Below are 19,531 nucleotides of genomic sequence, written 5' to 3' on the forward strand. Positions count from 1 at the left end.
AGGAAAACACCTACAATAACAAACCCAAAATATTTAACAAAATGGGAATAGGAACATACATATCGATAATTACCTTAAATGTAAATGGATTAAATGCTCCCACCAAAAGACACAGACTGGCTGAATGGATACAAAAACAAGACCCATATATATGCTGTCTACAAGAGACCCACTTCAGACCTAGAGACACATACAGACTGAAAGTGAGGGGATGGAAAAAGATATTCCATGCAAATGGAAATCAAAAGAAAGCTGGAGTAGCAATTCTCATATCAGACAAAATAGACTTTAAAATAAAGACTATTACAAGAGACAAAGAAGGACACTATATAATGATCAAGGGATCGATCCAAGAGGAAGGTATAACAATTGTAAATATTTATGCACCCAACATAGGAGCACCTCAATACATAAGGCAAATACTAACAGCCATAAAAGGGGAAATCGACAGCAACACAATCATAGTAGGGGACTTTAACACCCCACTTTCACCAATGGATAGATCATCCAAAATGAAAATAAATAAGGAAACACAAGCTTTAAATGATACATTAAACAAGATGGACTTAATTGATATTTATAGGACATTCCACCCCAAAACAACAGAATACACATTTTTCTCAAGTGCTCATGGAACATTCTCCAGGATAGATCATATCTTGGGTCACAAATCAAGCCTTGGTAAATTTAAGAAAATTGAAATCGTATCAAGTATCTTTTCCGACCACAATGCTATGAGACTAGATATCAATTACAGGAAAAGATCTGTAAAAAATACAAACACATGGAAGCTACACAATACACTACTTAATAACGAAGTGATCACTGAAGAAATCAAAGGGGAAATCAAAAAATACCTAGAAACAAATGACAATGGAGACACGATGACCCAAAACCTATGGGATGCAGCAAAAGCAGTTCTAAGAGGGAAGTTTATAGCAATACAAGCCTACATCAAGAAACAGGAAACATCTCGAATAAACAACCTAACCTTGCACCTAAAGCAATTAGAGAAAGAAGAGCAAAAAAACCCCAAAGCTAGCAGAAGGAAAGAAATCATAAAGATCAGATCAGAAATAAATGAAAAAGAAATGAAGGAAACAATAGCAAAAATCAATGAAACTAAAAGCTGGTTCTTCGAGAAGATAAACAAAATAGATAAACCATTAGCCAGACTCATCAAGAAAAAAAGGGAGAAGACTCAAATCAATAGAATTAGAAATGAAAAAGGAGAAGTAACCACTGACACTGCAGAAATACAAATGATCATGAGAGATTACTGCAAGCAACTCTATGCCAATAAAATGGACAACCTGGAAGAAATGGAGAAATTCTTAGAAATGCACAACTTGCCGAGACTGAACCAGGAAGAAATAGAAAATATGAACAGACCAATCACAAGCACTGAAATTGAAACTGTGATTAAAAATCTTCCAACAAACAAAAGCCCAGGACCAGATGGCTTCACAGGCGAATTCTATCAAACATTTAGAGAAGAGCTAACACCTATCCTTCTCAAACTCTTCCAAAATATTGCAGAGGGAGGAACACTCCCCAGCTCATTCTACGAGGCCACCATCACCCTGATACCAAAACCAGACAAAGATATCACAAAGAAAGAAAACTACAGGCCAATATCACTGATGAACATAGATGCAAAAATCCTCAACAAAATACGAGCAAGCAGAATCCAACAGCACATTAAAAGGATTATACACCATGATCAAGTGGGCTTTATTCCAGGAATGCAAGGATTCTTCGATATACGCAAATCAATCAACGTGATACATCATATTAACAAATTGAAGGAGAAAAACCATATGATCATCTCAATAGATGCAGAGAAAGCTTTCGACAAAATTCAACACCCATTTATGATAAAAGCCCTGCAGAAAGTAGGCATAGAGGGAACTTTCCTCAACATAATAAAGGCCATATATGACAAACCCACAGCCAACATTGTCCTCAATGGTGAAAAACTGAAACCATTTCCACTAAGATCAGGAACAAGACAAGGTTGCCCACTCTCACCACTATTATTCAACATAGTTTTGGAAGTCCTAGTCGCAGCAATCAGAGAAGAAAAAGAAATAAAAGTAATCCAAATCGGAAAAGAAGGAGTAAAGCTGTCACTGTTTGTAGATGACATGATACTATACATAGAGAATCCTAAAGATGCTACCAGAAAACTACTAGAGCTAATCAATGAATTTGGTAAAGTAGCAGGATACAAAATTAATGCACAGAAATCTCTTGCATTCCTATACACTAATGATGAAAAATCTGAAAGTGAAATTAAGAAACCACTCCCGTTTACCATTGCAACAAAAAGAATAAAATATCTAGGAATAAACCTACCTAAGGAGACAAAAGACCTGTATGCAGAAAATTATAGGACACTGATGAAAGAAATTAAAGATGATACAAATAGATGGAGAGATATACCATGTTCTTGGATTGGAAGAATCAACATTGTGAAAATGACTCTACTACCCAAAGCAATCTACGGATTCAATGCAATCCCTATCAAACTACCACTGGCATTTTTCACAGAACTAGAACAAAAAATTTCACAATTTGTATGGAGACACAAAAGACCCCGAATAGCCAAAGCAATTTTGAGAAAGAAAAACGGAGCTGGAGGAATCGGGCTCCCTGACTTCAGACTATATTACAAAGCTACAGTAATCAAGACAGTTTGGTACTGGCACAAAAACAGAAATATAGATCAATGGAACAGGATAGAAAGCCCAGAGATAAACCCACGCACATATGGTCATCTTATCTTTGATAAAGGAGGCAAGCATATACAGTGGAGAAAAGACAGCCTCTTCAATAAGTGGTGCTGGGAAAATTGGACAGGTACATGTAAAAGTATGAAATTAGAACACTCCCTGACACCATACACAAAAATAAACTCAAAATGGATTAAAGACCTAAGTGTAAGGCCAGACACTATCAAACTCTTAGAGGAAAACATAGGCAGAACACTCTATGACATAAATCACAGCAAGATCCTTTTTGACCCAGCCCCTAGAGAAATGGAAATAAAAACACAAATAAACAAATGGGACCTAATGAAACTTAAAAGCTTTTGCACAGCAAAGGAAACCATAAACAAGACCAAAAGACAACCCTCAGAATGGGAGAAAATATTTGCAAATGAAGCAACTGACAAAGGATTAATCTCCAAGATTTACAAGCAGCTCATGCAGCTCAATAACAAAAAAGCAAACAACCCAATCCAAAAATGGGCAGAAGACCTAAATAGACATTTCTCCAAAGAAGATATACAGATGGCCAACAGACACATGAAAGAATGCTCAACATCATTAATCATTAGAGAAATGCAAATCCAAACTACAATGAGGTATCATTTCACACCGGTCAGAATGGCCATCATCAAAACATCAACAAACAGTAAGTGCTGGAGAGGGTGTGGAGAAAAGGGAACCCTCTTGCACTGTTGGTGGGAATGTAAATTGATACAGCCACTATGGAGAACAGTATGGAGGTTCCTTAAAAAACTAAAAATAGAACTACCATATGACCCAGCAATCCCACTACTGGGCATATACCCTGAGAAAACCATAATTCAAAAAGAGTCATGTACCAAAATGTTCATTGCAGCTCTATTTACAATAGCCAGGACATGGAAGCAACCTAAGTGTCCATCATTGGATGAATGGATAAAGAAGATGTGGCACATACATACAATGGAATATTACTCAGCCATAAAAAGAAATGAAATGGAGGTATTTGTAATGAGGTGGATGGAGTTAGAGTCTGTCATACAGAGTGAAGTAAGTCAGAAAGAGAAAAACAAATACAGTATGCTAACACATATATATGGAATCTAAGGGGAAAAAAAAGGTCGTGAAGAACTTAGTGGCAAGATGGGAATAAAGACACAGACCTACTAGAGAATGGACTTGAGGATATGGGAAGGGGGAAGGGTAAGCTGTGACAAAGTGAGAGAGTGTCATGGACATATATACACTACCAAATGTAAAATAGATAGCTAGTGGGAAGCAGCCGCATAGCAGAGGGAGATCAGCTCGGTGCTTTGTGACCACCTAGAGGGGTGGGATAGGGAGGGTGGGAGGGAGGGAGATGCAAGAGGGAAGAGATATGGGAACATATGTATATGTATAACTGATTCACTTTGTTTTAAAGCAGAAACTAACACACCATTGTAAAGCAATTATACTCCAATAAAGATGTTTAAAAAAAAAAGATATGTACACCCCAATGTTCATTGCAGCACTATTTACAATAGCCAGAACATGGAAGCAATCTAAATGTCCATCAACAGAGGAATGGATAAAGAAGAGGTGGTACATATATGCAATGGAATATTACTCAGCCATAAAAAAGAATGAAGTAATGCCATTTGCAGCGACATGGATGGACCTAGAAATTGTCATACTGAGTGAAGTAAGTCAGACAGAGAAAGGCAAATATCATCTGATATTGCTTATATGTGGAATCTAGAAAAATGGTACAAATGAACTTATTTACAAAACAGAAATAGAGTCACAGATGTAAAAAACAAACTTATGGTTACCAAGGGGGAAAGGGGGGGAAATAAACTGAGAGATTGGGATTGACATATATACATTACTATATATAAAATAGATAACTAATAAGGACCTACTGTATAGCACAGGGAACTCTACTCAATACTCTGTAATGACCTATATGGGAAAAGAATCTAAAAAAGAGTGGATGTAGTGTATAACTGTATATGTAATATATAACTGATTCACTTTGCTGTACAGCAGAAACTAACACAACAGTGTAAATCAACTATACTCCAATAAAAATTTTTAAAAAATCACAACTCTATCCACTCATTCACTTATACATTCTTTCTTTTTTTTTTTAAATACTAAGTTCCTATTAATGTGCCAGTAAGACAGATATCATTCCTATTCTTATTGCACTTACAATATAGAAAGACAGGTACTTGAACACTCCATGACAATAAAATGTAATCCTGGGGAAAGTACTAGGGAATATTTAGCAGAGGCATATAACCAAGTCCCAAAGCAACCTCAATTTTTTTAAATGACTTCACTATTTGAAACTATGAATGTTTAAATAAATTACATCTGCAGTTCTCCTTTATTTAAGATAAGGTAATTTAAGTAGTAACATTTAGAAATTCTCCTTTCCCTAAAAAAGTAGCTACATTCAGGCACCTCCATATCAATAACACCTTACAACCCAGGGGAGTATTTTCCAAATGGCTTTATATTTCCGAGTAGCTTCTTTTCTTTTATGTGTTAGCTGATAAACAACCCGGCATTTTCTCCAAGTATTGTGGAAAAGTGGCCTGACATAGGTGAAATGAATCAAATCCAATATAATTTATCCATTGTTTACAGAAATGTTTTGGCTGTATTCTACGTGGGATGCCCCACAAATCAGTGTAATGCATTTGCTACAAAGGAACATAATTGGCCAACACACACAATAGTGTTTTGTGTATTTAAGAGAGTAAAGCTTCACTGTTGTTTTTATTGTTGAATATTTTTAATCTTAAATTTAATGGTTTTGACTTTTATTATTTCTCCATTATATACATAATATAGAATTATAGTCATATTAGAAACTCTTAAATGAGTAGAAAAGAAAATAATCACCCTTAAAGTTCCAGTCAGATATAACTCCCATTAACAGTTTAGAGTATAACCTCCTAGATGTTTTTTCCCCTTTCCTTTCTTTACTTTCTTTAATGGACTTCAACTGTACAAATTTGAAATAATCATAACCCTTACTTTGTAACACATTCTCATCATTGACCCTCTTTATTATTTATTAATAAGCTAATAAACATTTACCACCCTATGCAAGATCTAGAATATTGACAAAAAATTACAAGTTATTGTCAGTATTCTAGATGTTTTCCTATGTGGTATGTGTGTGTGCATATATATATGTAACTTTTAAAAAGTGGTCCTTTTTAGCCAAGATCTCATTAGCCAAGTACCCACAGTTAAGAGATTGCACTGAAAAGCAAAGATTGTCCTAACATATATTTACCAATGAACCAATATAGTCACATGATATATTGTGAACTTTCAACGCTATCAATATACATTTATATCATTTTAAGTACTGAACAGTATTCCAATGCATAAATTTGTTATAATTTGTTTAACGGTCCTTTTTTTTAACATTTAGATATTCTGCTTTTTTAATTAGGTAAGAATGTGAAAACATCCTTAAATATGCTTCTTGACCCATCTATCTGCTTATTTCCTCTTGTTGGATCAGAGGGTATGCACGTTTTTAAGGCCTTTGATGCATCCTGCTAAATTGCTTTTAAAATTTAAACTAATTTAGGTTCCAATGACCTCACTAGAGAAGCAGAAGCTCCTGATGCCAGAAGACCTCAGGCAGCTGGACATTGGTGGAGTAAATCCAACAGTCAGACCTGAGGTTAGGTAGGGCACTGACAAAGTCTGCTATGCTTTAGGAAGGAATAATATACAGAGCATTTAATCTGTGATATTTTAGCATATTTCTAGGTTTTGTGTGCAACAGCACAGTAAAACCCACGATGGAAAAAAACCCACAGACACAAAATTTAGTGTGGCCAGAGGTACAAGTTTCTATCAGAAAAGACAAATTATATGATGAAGAATGTGGAAATCATTTTAAAAAATAAAAAGTGTAACTGTTCAATCCTATCCAAGTTTTATGTATCTGTAACCCTTAGGACAACTTGAAATGCACAATATGTAAACCTTCAGGTAGATGAAGACCTAGAAAAAATATTTTTAAACTGTTACATGCTTCTATGTATACATGCAACAAACACATATTTAAATACTTTTCTAACTTGAATTTGGTAATTTAGGAATATTCCCACATCATTCCAGTCCTCCTGCTTACCATTTATTTTAGGTTTTAGAAATAGTAAAAAAATTGTAAAATAGTATATATATATATATATATATATATATATATACTATTATATTCAGGAAAAATGCATACGCCCTTTTTGGCCAACTGCATCATTGTGGAAGTTCTGCCGCTTTTCATGTGCTTTAACGGCGAGTCCAATGTACCTCTTGAAAACTGTTTCCTGCAATTCTGCCTTGCTCTCAAATCCTCTTCGTTGCCTTAGCTCTATATATTTGTGGACGATAGTTATCATTTATAACCCTGCAGGTTTGTGAATTGCAGTGCCCCTGAGCTCCATTTTTCAACTCGCTTTTTTGGGAGCTGGCCGCAAAACCGCAGGATTGTTTCAGACCCTATTCTGGTTCCGGGGGGCAGGTTGAGCCTGTGGTTAATTCTTCTTCCTGATTGGAAATTAGAGTGACATGTGCCTGTCCAAACACCTAGAGCTAGTCTCTCATTGGTTCCCCCTCTTCCTGTTCATCCTCTGGACAAATTGCAAACTGTACGAAACAGGAGGTTACAGGTGCTGATTCTCCAAGTGGGGAGCTTGTTAGGAAAGAGGCTGGAGGGGTGAACCCGACTACCAGGAGATGAGGAGATGACGTGTCTTTTCCAAACTCTTCCCGATCAAACGGTGTACCATCTTCTGGGTGTCACAGGCATGTTTTAGCTGTAGGAAGAGTCCCCTGCATGTAAGGAGAATACCAAGGATTTTTCCAAATCAGTGTCTCCCCGAACCCCACTCTGGGAAATTTTTAAGCTCCGGGTACATGTATGTTCATTAAGGGCCTTGGGCAGTAAGCAGAGTCTGAGCTTTAGATGATTGAAGTCTTCAGGGTCAGAAGTGCTCACCATCAACCTCCTTTAGGTTACATTTTATCTGTCGTTGCTAGATGATGTAGATATAGATATCTATTCTTTTTCAGATTATTTCCCCTTATAGGTTATTACAAAATATTGAGTGTAATTCCCTGTGCTATACAGTAGTTCGTTGTTGATGATCTATTTTATACATAGCAGTGTGTATCCTAAACTCTTAATTTATCCCTCCTCCTGCATTTCCCCTTTGGTAATAATAAGTTATAAGATTTTATACGTCTCAGAAATGGGGGAGCTGAAAGAGAGGTATCATTTTCAATGGAAAAGCATTCAAAACAAGATTGAAGCTTCATCCCAGATTATTAGATGTACATCCTTGAAAAGAAATCACGTCATTTCTCTAATGTTGACCTGACTAATAAGACAAACCCTTCCACTGAACTTACTTATAATAAAGCAATGGAAATATCAAATGGAAGTGTTAGGAACAGCTTATTTTACTCGAGCCTTATACACTGCTCTATGTTAATTACAGTTTGGCCCACACATCTGTTCACTGAAGTTACAATGTTCTCAAATTCTGTTACTGAGCCTCCAGAGTGGGCCCCAACAAGGGTCCCCCTGCCCAGTGTCACTGGAGCCAGAAGAACGAGACTGAGTTTGGTTCAGAAGCAAAGGAAAACTTTATATTTTGATCAGAGAATGCGGAGGTGAGAGCGTGCACTCCCCCACGGGCTGTGCGCGGGACTGCTGTGTAGGGATCCCGTAAGTGTCGGCGGGTGGGAGGGGGCAGAGCTCTCGAGGGCCGGGTTGGCTGGAGCTCAGGCTCTGTGTCGTGGAGTCTGCACGGGGCCCTGTGAGCTGAGGTGTCGGCCCAGATATTTTGCACAAGGAAATTGGGTCTGAAGTGCCGGGTGTGAGGCCTCTGCCTGCGGAACTCTAGGAGCAAGTGAAATTAGACAAAGCACGAAGGAAAAAAAAGGTTAGACTTTATTTTATTGCCCAGATTCTATTTTTATCTCCCAGGAATTTTTAATGGGCTTTGCTGGTGACAAACCCCTCCTCTGCCTTTTGTCCCGTTCCTCATTCGTGGAGGGCTGAGGGTGCAGACCCCTCTTCTGTAACTGCTTCGTGCTGATTTGGGTATCCTCATACCCGGTGGGAGGGGCAGGACTTCTCCCCAGCAGCCTCCAGGTGAGTTTGATTGTTCCCTGTGCTCCTCCCTCACTGCTCGTCCGCCTGAGCACCAACATTGGAAGTTTTATAGATTCTAATGACCTTTAAGGGTCCAGGAAAGAGATGCCCAGAGACGCTAGGGTGGGCCGGTTTTACCCCAGCCCCGCATTTTTTCGGTCACATTCAGCTGACAGTTTCTGCCAGCGAAGGTCCTCTGACGAGTAGTCTGCGCTTTCTTCAATTAAGCCACTGAATTAACTTAAAAACAGCACCAGGTATCAGAGCCCTGCCTGGTCAACTCCCAGACAGTCCAGGGCCGGTGGTGATCCAGGACCATGACGGCCACTGAGTCAACAGACTTTTGAAGTAGCTAGGAGTGCAGCGGGTCTCATTGGCCGCTGTCACCGCGATGGCTGTTGGCTTTTCTATGGTGACAGCGTTATATACGCTTCCCCCGCCAAGCTTATTAGCTTCCCTCTGGGTGCAGTAATTCCTGCAACCAGTAGTCTGCTCTTTTGCGGCACTCTCTTGTTGTCTAGAAGAGGAGCTCCAGGTCAAGTGATGGTCACACGAGTCGTCTTGGGGGCCCGTTGCCCCAGGTTGTCTCTCTGGAGGTTGGAGCTTGAGGGCCTCCTCACTCGAGGTCAGTGTGCCCACGGAGCGATCCCTGCAACTTCAGGGCAAGGTAGGTGGTTAGGATCACCAAGTGGGGTTCTTTTCCCTTAGGAGGCAGCTGGCCTTGCGGGCTGCTGATTTACAGGTTTTTAGATACCCCCAGTATCGTGGCTGGATGGGGCGGCGGACCCAGCCCTTGGTTACCATAGTTTCTCCTACCTGGAGGGCATTCTTGAGTTGTTCCATTTCAAGTGGTCCCAGTTTTTGCACTAATACTCCAAGGGCGATTCACCTTCTACCAGGAATGTAAAGGTCAAAGGGTTTAGCTAAATTTGGGAGGGCCAGGGCCAAGGCCTGAATTAACTGCTCTTTCCATTCTTGAAAGGCCGCTTCTGGATTCTATTCAAAAGGATCATCATCTTTTCCTTTCAATGTTTCCTATAGAGGCCCAGCTATTAGACTGTAGTTAGGGATCCAGATGCAGCAAAACCCGGCCTCCCCAGGAACCCCTAAGCTGTCTTCTTGTTTTAGGAAGGGTAAGGCTGCAAATGGCTTCTTCCCTTTCCTGGGATGGGCTTCTCCGACCTTCTGTGAGAATGAAGCCCAGGCAGGTCACCTTAGTCTGTGATATTTGAGCCATTTTCTTGGACACCTTCTATCCTTTATTGGCTGGGTAGTTAAGAGACCTTCTTAGTAGGGCTGGCGATCAGAATGTCGTCTGCATATTGAAGGAGGGTTCACTTCTCCAGAGGTAGATCTTTTAGGTCTTTAGCTAAAGTTTCCCCAAAGATGGTGGGGAAATTTTTGAACCCTTGTGGTAGGAGAGCCCAGCAGTATTCTTTTTGTTGTATGTTGAGTCCTGCCAGTCAAAAGCTAAAGTTTCTTGTGACTCTGGGACTAATGGAATACAGAAGAAGGCATCTTTTAAGTCTAATACAGAATACCAGGTGCTGGTGGAGAGTAGAATGACGAGCAGTGTATAGGAATTAGGAACTACTGGATGTATATCCTCGGTGGCTTCACTGACTGTCCTGATGTCCTTTACCAGGTACCCAGCAGCCCACGGGGCTCTCGTGGTCAGGGCCCTCCCAGGATATGGAGCTCACCTGGGCAGGTACCCAGCAGCTCACGGGGCTCTCGTGGGCAGGCCCCTCCCTGGATATGGAGCTCCCTTGGACAGGTACCCCGGCAGGGCTGGGCACACAGGAACCGTGCACATAGCCCTCATTGCAGAACACCCCCAGCATACCTGTCGCTCAGAGCTGACACAGAGCACCTCAGAGCAGGACCTGAACTAACAAACAGCAGCTCCGACAGGTCTGTGACCCTGGGCTTCACTCTGTGCGGCCTCCCTCTGCCTAGTCTTCCAGAGACTTCCACTGCAGCCGGGGCACCAGGCCTCTGTCTCCACCCACCACCCCTCCTCTCCCTGACTCCTGGGTTCCTCTCATTAGGAGAGGGTCTTCTTGAAGTTGTCTCCCACTCATGGACCAGATAAAATGATTAGAAAACAAGCCAGGGCTGCAGCCCCTTGTCATTCCTGACTCTCAGGACCCTACACCTGTTCCTTGGAGCTGGCCGGTTCAGCAAGGCCCATTTTCTGCAACTATGAGCCCCTGAGGGGCCAGGATTGGCTGACTTGGGCAGCCTGACCCGGCCAGCCAGCCCTTCCCAGGTGTGCCTAGGTTGAGGTCAATATAAACATCCCTCCAGGCAGCAAGAGTACCTGCAGCTGTGCCTGACGCCATATTCTCTGCCCCGTCAGCAGTCTCGGGGCTGGGATGGTGGGAGGGAGTAGGGCCCACGGCTTTGTGGGTGGCCTCGTGTGAGTGGGGCTCTGCTGGACTTTCTGCAGGAGTTGCCGGGCTGCCACCTGCTAAAGAAGACGATGTGTCACCCATACCTGCTGCTGGAATTTCTCCCCGGGCAGAGGTGAGGAAGGAAAAAAGCAGTGGGGACCGGGACAGGAGGGGTACCTCAGTCAGGGAAATGGAAAGCTTCCAGAAGAGCGCCCGGGGCCAGGACCATCCTGGCTGGCCTGCAGGCACCAAGTCGGCCTGCGTGCTGTCGCTGGTGTGGCTCCAAGGCCCTTGCTCTAGGCTTTCAAGTCCTTGCACACTTTCAGGTGTTTTACCTGGGAAGGGTGGAAAAAGTTCAGCAGCAGCTGGCCTGCGGCTCAGCTCACATTTACTCAGAGATGCCTCCTCACAGTCCCCCAGCTCTGCAATGAGGACGGTCCTTGCGGGGGTGCTGCTGGCTGCATGGGAGACGATTCCCCACCTCTGACCAACTTCAGAATTGTTTACCACTGGAGCAAGTGCCCTGATAGGGTTTTCCTCTGTATAATTAGTGGGTTCTGTTTTTTTTTCTTTTTTGGTTCAAGGTAGGTTTTATTCCTCTTTTTCTATTTATAGATATAAGCATGGAAATAATTCATTCATATAAATACGTCTATGGGAAGGAAATAACTCTTTTTCTGTTTTTTTAATATTATTTATTTTTTGAATTTTTAAATTTAATTTTATTTATTTTTTTATAGAGCAGGTTCTTATTGGTTATCTATTTTGTACATATAAGTGTATATATGTCAATCCCAGGCTCACAATTCATCCCACCACCACCAACCCGCCACTTTCCCCCCTTGGTGTCCATACATTTGTTCTCTACATTTGTGTCTCTATTTCTGCCTTGCAAGCTGGTTCATCTGTACCATTTCTCTAGGTTCCACATGTATGTGTTAATATACGATATTTGTTTTTCTCTTTCTGACTTGCTTCACTCTGTATGACAGTCTCTAGATCTAGCCACGTCTCTGCAAATGACTCAATTTCATTCCTTTTTATGGCTGAGTAATATTCCATTGTATATATGTACCACGTCTTTATCCATTTGTCTGTCTATGGGCATTTATGTTGCTTCCATGACCTGGCTATTGTAGAGTGCTGCAATGAACATTGTGGTGAATGTGTCTTTTTGAATTATGGTTTTCTCTGTTTATATGCCCAGTAGTGGGATTGCTGGGTCATATGGTAATTTATTTTTAGTTTTTTAAGGAACCTCCATACTGTTCTCCATAGTGATTGTATCAATTTACATTCCCACAAATAGTGCAGGAGGGTTCCCTTTTCTCCACACCCTCTCTAGCATTTGTTGTTTGTAGATTTTCTGATGATGCCAATTCTAACTGGTGTGAGGTGCTACCTCATTGTAGTTTTGGTTTATATTTCTCTAATAATTAGTAATGTTGAGCAACTTTTCATGTGTTTCTTGGCCATCTGTATGTCTTCTTGGGACAAATATCTATTTAGGTCATCTGCCCATTTTTGGATTGGGTTGTTTGTTTTTTTTACTGTTGAGCTGCATGAGCTGTTTATATATATTGGAGATTAAAACTTTGTCCATTGATTCATTTGCAAATATTTTCTCCCATGCTGAGGGTTGTCTTTTCATCTTGTTTGTAGTTTCCTTTGCTTTGCAAAAGCTTTTAAGTTTCATTTGGTCCCATTTGTTTATTTTTGTTTTTTATTCCTTTACTCTAGGAGGTGGATCAAAAAAGATCTTGCTGTGATTTATGTCAAGGAGTATTCCTCCTATGTTTTCCTCTGAGAGTTTTATAGTGTCCAGTCTTACATTTCGGTCTCTAATCCATTTTGAGTTTATTTTCGTGTATGGTGTTAAGGAGTGTTCTAATTTCATTCTTTTACATGTAGCTGTCCATTTTCCCCAGCACCACTTATTGAAGAGACTGTCTTTTCTGCATTGTATATCTTTGACTCCTTTGTCATAGATTAGTGGACCATAGGTGTGTAGATTTATCTCTGGGCTTTCTTTTTTCTTTTTTTTCTTTTACATCTTTATTGGAGTATAATTGCTTTACAATTGTGTGTTAGTTTCTGCTGTATAAAAAAGTGAATCAGCTATACATATACATATAACACCATATACCCTCCCTCTTGCACCTCCCTTTCACCCCCTTTTCCCACCCCTTTAGGTGGTCACAAAGCACCGAGCTGATCTCCCTGTGCTATGTGGCTGCTTCCCAGTAGCTATCGATTTTACATTTGGTAGTGTATATATGTCCATGCCACTCTCTCACTTTGTCCCAGCTTACCCTTCCCCCTCCCCATGTCCTCAAGCCCTTTCTCTACGTCTGTGTCCTTAATCCTTTCCTGCCCCTAGGTTCTTCATAAACTTTTTTTTTTAGATTCCATATATATGTGTTAGCATATGGTATTTGCTTTTCTCTTTCTGACTTACTTCACTCTGTAGGACAGACTCTAGATCCATCCACCTCACTACAAATAATTCAATTTCGTTTCCTTTTATGGCTGAGTAATATTCCATTGTATATATGTGCCACATCTTCTTTATCCATTTATCTGTCGATGGACACTTAAGTTGCTTCCATGTCCTGGCTATTGTAAATAGAGCTACAATGAACATTGTGCTACATGACTCTTTTTGAATTATGGTTTTCTCAGGGTAAATGTCCAGTGGTGGGATTGCTGGGTCCTATGGTAGTTCTGTTTTTAGTTTTTAAGGAACCTCCATACTGTTCTCCCTAGTGGCTATATCAATTTACATTCCCAGCAAGAGTGCAACAGGGTGCCGCTTTCTCCACTAAATGCCTCTCCAGCATTTATTGTTTGTAGATATTTTTATGATGGCCATTCTGACTGGAGTGAGGTGATACCTCACTGTAGTTTTGATTTGCATTTCTCTAATGATTAGTGATGTTGAGCATCCTTTCATGTGTTTGTTGGCAATTTGTATATCTTCTTTGGAGAAATGTCTATTTAGGTCTTCTGCCCATTTTTGGATTGGGTTGTTTGTTTTTGTGATATTGAGCTACATGAGCTGCTTTTTGGAGATTAATCCTTTGTCATTTGCTTCATTTGAGAATATTTTCTCCCATTCTGATGGTTGTCTTTTCGTCTTGTTTATGTTTTCCTTTGCTGTGCAAAAGATTTTAAGTTTCATTAGGTCCCATTTTTTAATTTTTGTTTTTATTTCCATTTCTCTAGGAGGTGGGTCAAAAAGGATCTTGCTGTGATTTATGTCATAGAGTGTTCTGCTTATGTTTTCCTCTAAGAGTTTTATAGTGTCTGGTCTTACATTCAGGTCTCTAATCCATTTTGAGTTTATATTTGTGTATGGTGTTAGGGAGTGTTCTAATTTCATTCTTTTACATGTAGCTGTCCAGTTTTCCCAGCACCACTTACTGAAGACACTGTCATTCCTCCATTGTATACCCTTGCCTCCTTTGCCATAGATTAGTTAACCATAGGTATGTGGGTTTATCTCTGTGCTTTCTATCCTGTTCTATTGATCTATAGTTATGTTTTGGTGGCAGTACCATATTGTCTTGATTACTGTAGCTTTGTAGTATAGTCTGAATTCTGGAAGTCTGATTCCTCCGGCTTTTTTTTTTCCCTCAAGACTGCTTTGGCTATCTGGGGTCTTTTGTGTCTCCCTACAAATTTTAGGATTTTTTTGTTCTAGTTCTGTAGAAAATGCCACTGGTAATTTGATAGGGATTGCATTGAATCTGTAGATTGCTTTGGGTAGTATAGTCATTTTCACAATATTGATCCTTCTAATCCAAGAACATGATATATGTCTCCATCTGTTTATATCATCTTTGATTTCTTTCATCAGTGTCTTATAGTTTTCTGAGTACAGTTCTTTTACTTCCTTAGGTAGGTTTATTGCTAGGTATTTTATTCTTTTTGTTGCAATGGTAATGGGATTGTTTCCTTAATTTCTCATTCTGATCTTTCATTCTTAGTGTATAGAAGTGCAAGAGATTTCTGTGCATTAATTTTGTATCCTGACACTTTACCAAATTCATTGATTAACTCTAGTAATTTTCTGGTGGCATCTTTAGGATTCTCTATCTATGGTATCATGTCATCTGCAAATAGTGACAATTTTACTTCTTCTTTTCCAATTTGTATTCCTTTTATTTCTTTTTCTTCTTTGATTGCTGTGGCTAGGACTTCCAAAACTATGTTGAATAATAGTGGCAAGAGTGGACATCCTTGTCTTGTTCCTGATCTTAGAGGAAATGGTTTCAGTTTTTCACCATTGAGAATGATGTTTGCTGTGGGTTTGTCATATATGGCCTTTATTATGTTGAGGTAGTTTCCCTCTATGCCCACACTCTGGAGAGTTTCTATCATAAATGGGTGTTGAATTTTCTCAAAAGCTTTTCCTGCATCTATTGAGATGATCATATGGTTTTTATTCTACAATTGGTTAGTATGGTGTATCACGTTGATTGATTTGTGTATATTGAAGAATCCTTGCATCCCTGGGATAAACCCCACTTGATCATGGTGTATGATCCTTTTAATGTGTTGTTGGATTCTGTTTGGTAGTATTTTGTTGAGGATTTTTACATGTATATACATCAGTGATATTGGTCTATAATTTTCTTTCCTTGTAGTATCTTTGTCTGGTTTTGGTATCAGGGTGATGGTGGCCTCATAGAATGAGTTTGGGAGTGTCCCTTCCCCAGCAATTTTTTTTTTTTTGGAGCTTGGACACTTTCCTGCGGGCTGAACTGCAGATCTTTTATTTTTTTTTAAACTTTGGGTTTATTTTATTATTTATTTATTTATTTATTTATTTATTTATTTATTTATTTATTTATGGCTGTGTTGGGTCTGCATTTCTGTGCGAGGGCTTTCTCTAGTTGCGGCAAGTGGGGACCACTCTTCATTGTGGTGTGCGGGACTCTCATTATCGTGGCCTCTCTTGTAGCGGAGCACAGGCTCCGGATGCGCAGGCTCAGTAATTGTGGCTCACGGGCCTAGTTGCTCCACAGCATGTGGGATCCTCCCAGACCAGGGCTCTAACCCGTGTACCCTGCATTGGCAGGCAGATTCTCAACAACTGCACCACCAGGGAAGCCCCCAGCAATTTTTTTGAAGAGTTTGAGAAGGTTGGGTGTTAGCTCTTCTCTAAATGTTTGATAGAATTCACTTGTGATGCCATCTGGTTCTGCGCTTTTGTTTGTTGGAAGATTTTGAATCACAGTTTCAATTTCATTGCTTGTGATAGGTTTGTTCATATTTTCTATTTCTTTCTGGTTCAGTCTTGGAAGGTTATCCCTTTCTAAGAATTGGTCCATTTCTTCCAGGTTGTGCATTTTATTGGCATAGAGTTGCTTGTAGTAGTCTCTTATGATGCTTTGTATTTCTGTGGTGTCTGTTGTAACTTCTCCTTTTTCATTTCTAATTTTATTGATTTGAGTCCTCTCCCTCTTTTTCTTGAGTCTGGCTAAAGGTTTATCATTTTTGTTTATCTTCTCAAAGAACCAGCTTTAATTTTATTGATCTTTGCTATTGTTTTCTTTGTTGCTATTTCATTTATTGCTGCTCTGATCTTTATGATTTCTTTCCTTCTATTAACTTTGGGTTTTGTTCTTCTTTCTCTAGTTCCTCTAGGTGTAAGGTTAGATTGTTAATTTGAGATTTTTCTTGTTTCTTGAGGTAGGCTTGTATAGCTATAAACTTCCCTCTTAGAACTGCTTTTGCTACATCCCATAGGTTTTGCATCATCGTGTTTTTGTTGTCATTTGTCTTTAGGTAGTTTTTTATTTCTTCTTTTATTTCTTCAGTGATCTCTTCGTTATTTAGTAACGTATTGTTTAGCCTTCATGTGTTTGTGTTTTTTACGTTTTTTTCCCGTAACTGATTTCTAATCTTATAGCATTGTTGTTGGAATAGCTGCTTGATATGATTTCAGTTTTCTTAAATTTACTGAGGCTTTATTTGTGACCCAGGATGTGATCTATCCTGGGGAATGTTTGGTGTGCAGTTGAGAAGAACGTGTAATCTGCTGTTTTTGGATGGAATGTCCTATAAATATCAATTAAATCTATCTGGTCTATTGTGTCATTTAAAGCTTGTGTTTCCTTATTAATTTTCTGTCTGGATGATCTCCATTGGTGTAAATGAGGTGTTAAAGTCCCCCGCTATTATTATGTTACTGTCGATTTCCTCTTTTATAGTGGTTAGCAGTTGCCTTATGTATTGACGTGCTCCTATGTTGGGTACATATATATTTATAATTGTTATATCTTCTTCTTGGATTGATCCCTTGATCATTATGTAATGCCCTTCCTTGTCTCTTGTAACATTCTTTATTTTAAAGTCTATTTTATCTGATATGAGTATTGCTACTCCAGCTTTCTTTTGATTTTCATTTGCATGGAATATATTTTTCCATCCACTCACTTTCAGTCTGTCTGTGTCCCTAGGTCTGAAATGGGTCTCTTGTAGACAGCATATATATGGGTCTTGTTTTGTATCCATTCAGCGAACCTGTGTCTTTTGGTTGGAGCATTTAATCCATTCACGTTTAAGGTAATTGTCGATATGTATGTTCCTATTACTATTTTCTTAATTGTTATGGGTTTATCTTCGTGGGTCCTTTTCTTCTCTTGTGTTTCTCACTTAGAGAAGTTCCTTTAGCATTTGTTGTAGAGCTGGTTTCGTGGTGCTGAATTCTCTTAGCTTTTGCTTGTCTGTAAAGCTTTTGATTTCTCCGTCGAATCTGAATGAGATCCTTACTGGGTGGAGTACTCTTGGTTGTAGGTTCTTCCCTTTCATCACTTTAAATTTATCATGCCACTCCCTTCTGGCTTCTAGAGTTTCTGCTGAGAAATCCGCTGTTAACCTTATGGGAGTTCCCTTGTATGTTATTTGTCATTTTTCCCTTGTTGCTTTCAATAATTTTTCTTTGTCTTTAATTTTTGTCAGTTTGATTACTATGTGTCTCGGCATTTTTCTCCTTTGGTTTATCCTGCCTGGGACTCTCTGCATTTCCTGGACTTGGGTGGCTATTTCCTTTCCCATGCTAGGGAAGTTTTCAACTATAATCTCTTCAAATATTTTCTTGGGTCCTTTCTCTCTCTCTTCTCCTTCTGGGACCCCTATAATGAGAATGTTGTTGTGTTTAATGTTGTCCCAGAGGTCTCTTAGAGTGTCTTCACTTATTTTCATTCTTTTTCTTTATTCTGTTGCACGGCAGTGATTTCCGCCTTTCTGTCTTCCAGGTCACTTATCCGTTCTTCTGCCACAGTTATTCTGCTACTGACTCCTTCTAGTGTATTTTTCATTTCAGTTATTGTATTGTTCATCTCTTTTGTTTGTTCTTTATTTCTTCTAGGTCTTTGTTAAGCATTTCTTGCATCTTCTTGATCTTTGCCTCCATTCTTTTTCCAAGGTCTTGGATCATCTTCACTATCATTATTCCGAATTCTTTTTCTGGAAGGTTGCCTATCTCCACCTCATTTCGTTGTTTTTCTGGGGTTTTATCTTGTTCCTTGATCTGGTATAAAGTCCTCTGCCTTTTCATTTTGTCTATATTTCTCTGAATGTGGTTTTCCTTCCACAGGCTGCAGAATTGTAGTTCTTCTTGCTTCTGCTGTCTGCCCTCTGGTGGATGAGTCTATCTTAGAGGCTTGTGCAAGCTTCCTGATGGGAGGGACTGGTGGTGGGTAGAGCTGGGTGTTGCTCTGTTGGGCAGAGATCAATAAAGCTTTAATCCGCTTGTCTGCTGATGCATGGGGCTGGGTTCCCTCCCTGTTGGTTGTTTGGCCTGAGGCAACCTAGCACTGGAGCCTACCTTGCTCTTGGTGGGGCTAAAGGCATACTCTGGGAAGGATCATGCCAAGGAGTATTTCCCAGAACGTCTGCTGTCACTGTTGTTGTCCCCATGGTGAGTCCCAGCCACACCCCACCTCTGCTGGAGACCCTCTAAAACTATCAGGTATGTCTGGTCAGTCTCCTATGGGGTCACTGCCCTTCCCCTGGGTCCTGATGTGCACACTACTTTGTGTGTACCCTCCAAGAGTTGAGTCTCTCTTGAGACTCTGAGTCTCTGAGTGGAGTTGAGACTCAGACTCTGAGTGGAGTCACACAGATTCTGGGTCCTGTGAATCTTCAATGCTTTGTGGTTCTGGAAATCCTATAGGAGACAGTCCACAGCAGGTGAA

General features: G+C 39.9%; 1 protein-coding gene across 2 annotated transcripts in view; it reads right to left on the reverse strand.

Annotated features, from left to right (window-relative positions):
* Positions 1-3,378: 3,378 nt before the first annotated feature.
* Positions 3,379-19,531, reverse strand: part of LOC309649256 (uncharacterized protein) — a 35,433-nt gene continuing 19,280 nt past the window's right edge. Inside the window, exons 2-3 of one of the 2 annotated variants that reach the window (XM_082439069.1) lie at positions 11,252-11,398; positions 3,379-8,673 (exon numbers count right to left, since the gene is read on the reverse strand). In XM_082439069.1, coding sequence (XP_082295195.1) covers positions 8,419-8,673; positions 11,252-11,398 — 402 coding nt within the window. In that variant the 3' untranslated portion in view covers positions 3,379-8,418. The other variant, XR_014256995.1, reaches the window with a different exon arrangement.

Source organism: Balaenoptera physalus (genome assembly GCF_965194825.1).
Source record: "Balaenoptera physalus genome assembly, chromosome: 1".
NCBI classification, from domain to species: domain Eukaryota; kingdom Metazoa; phylum Chordata; class Mammalia; order Artiodactyla; family Balaenopteridae; genus Balaenoptera; species Balaenoptera physalus.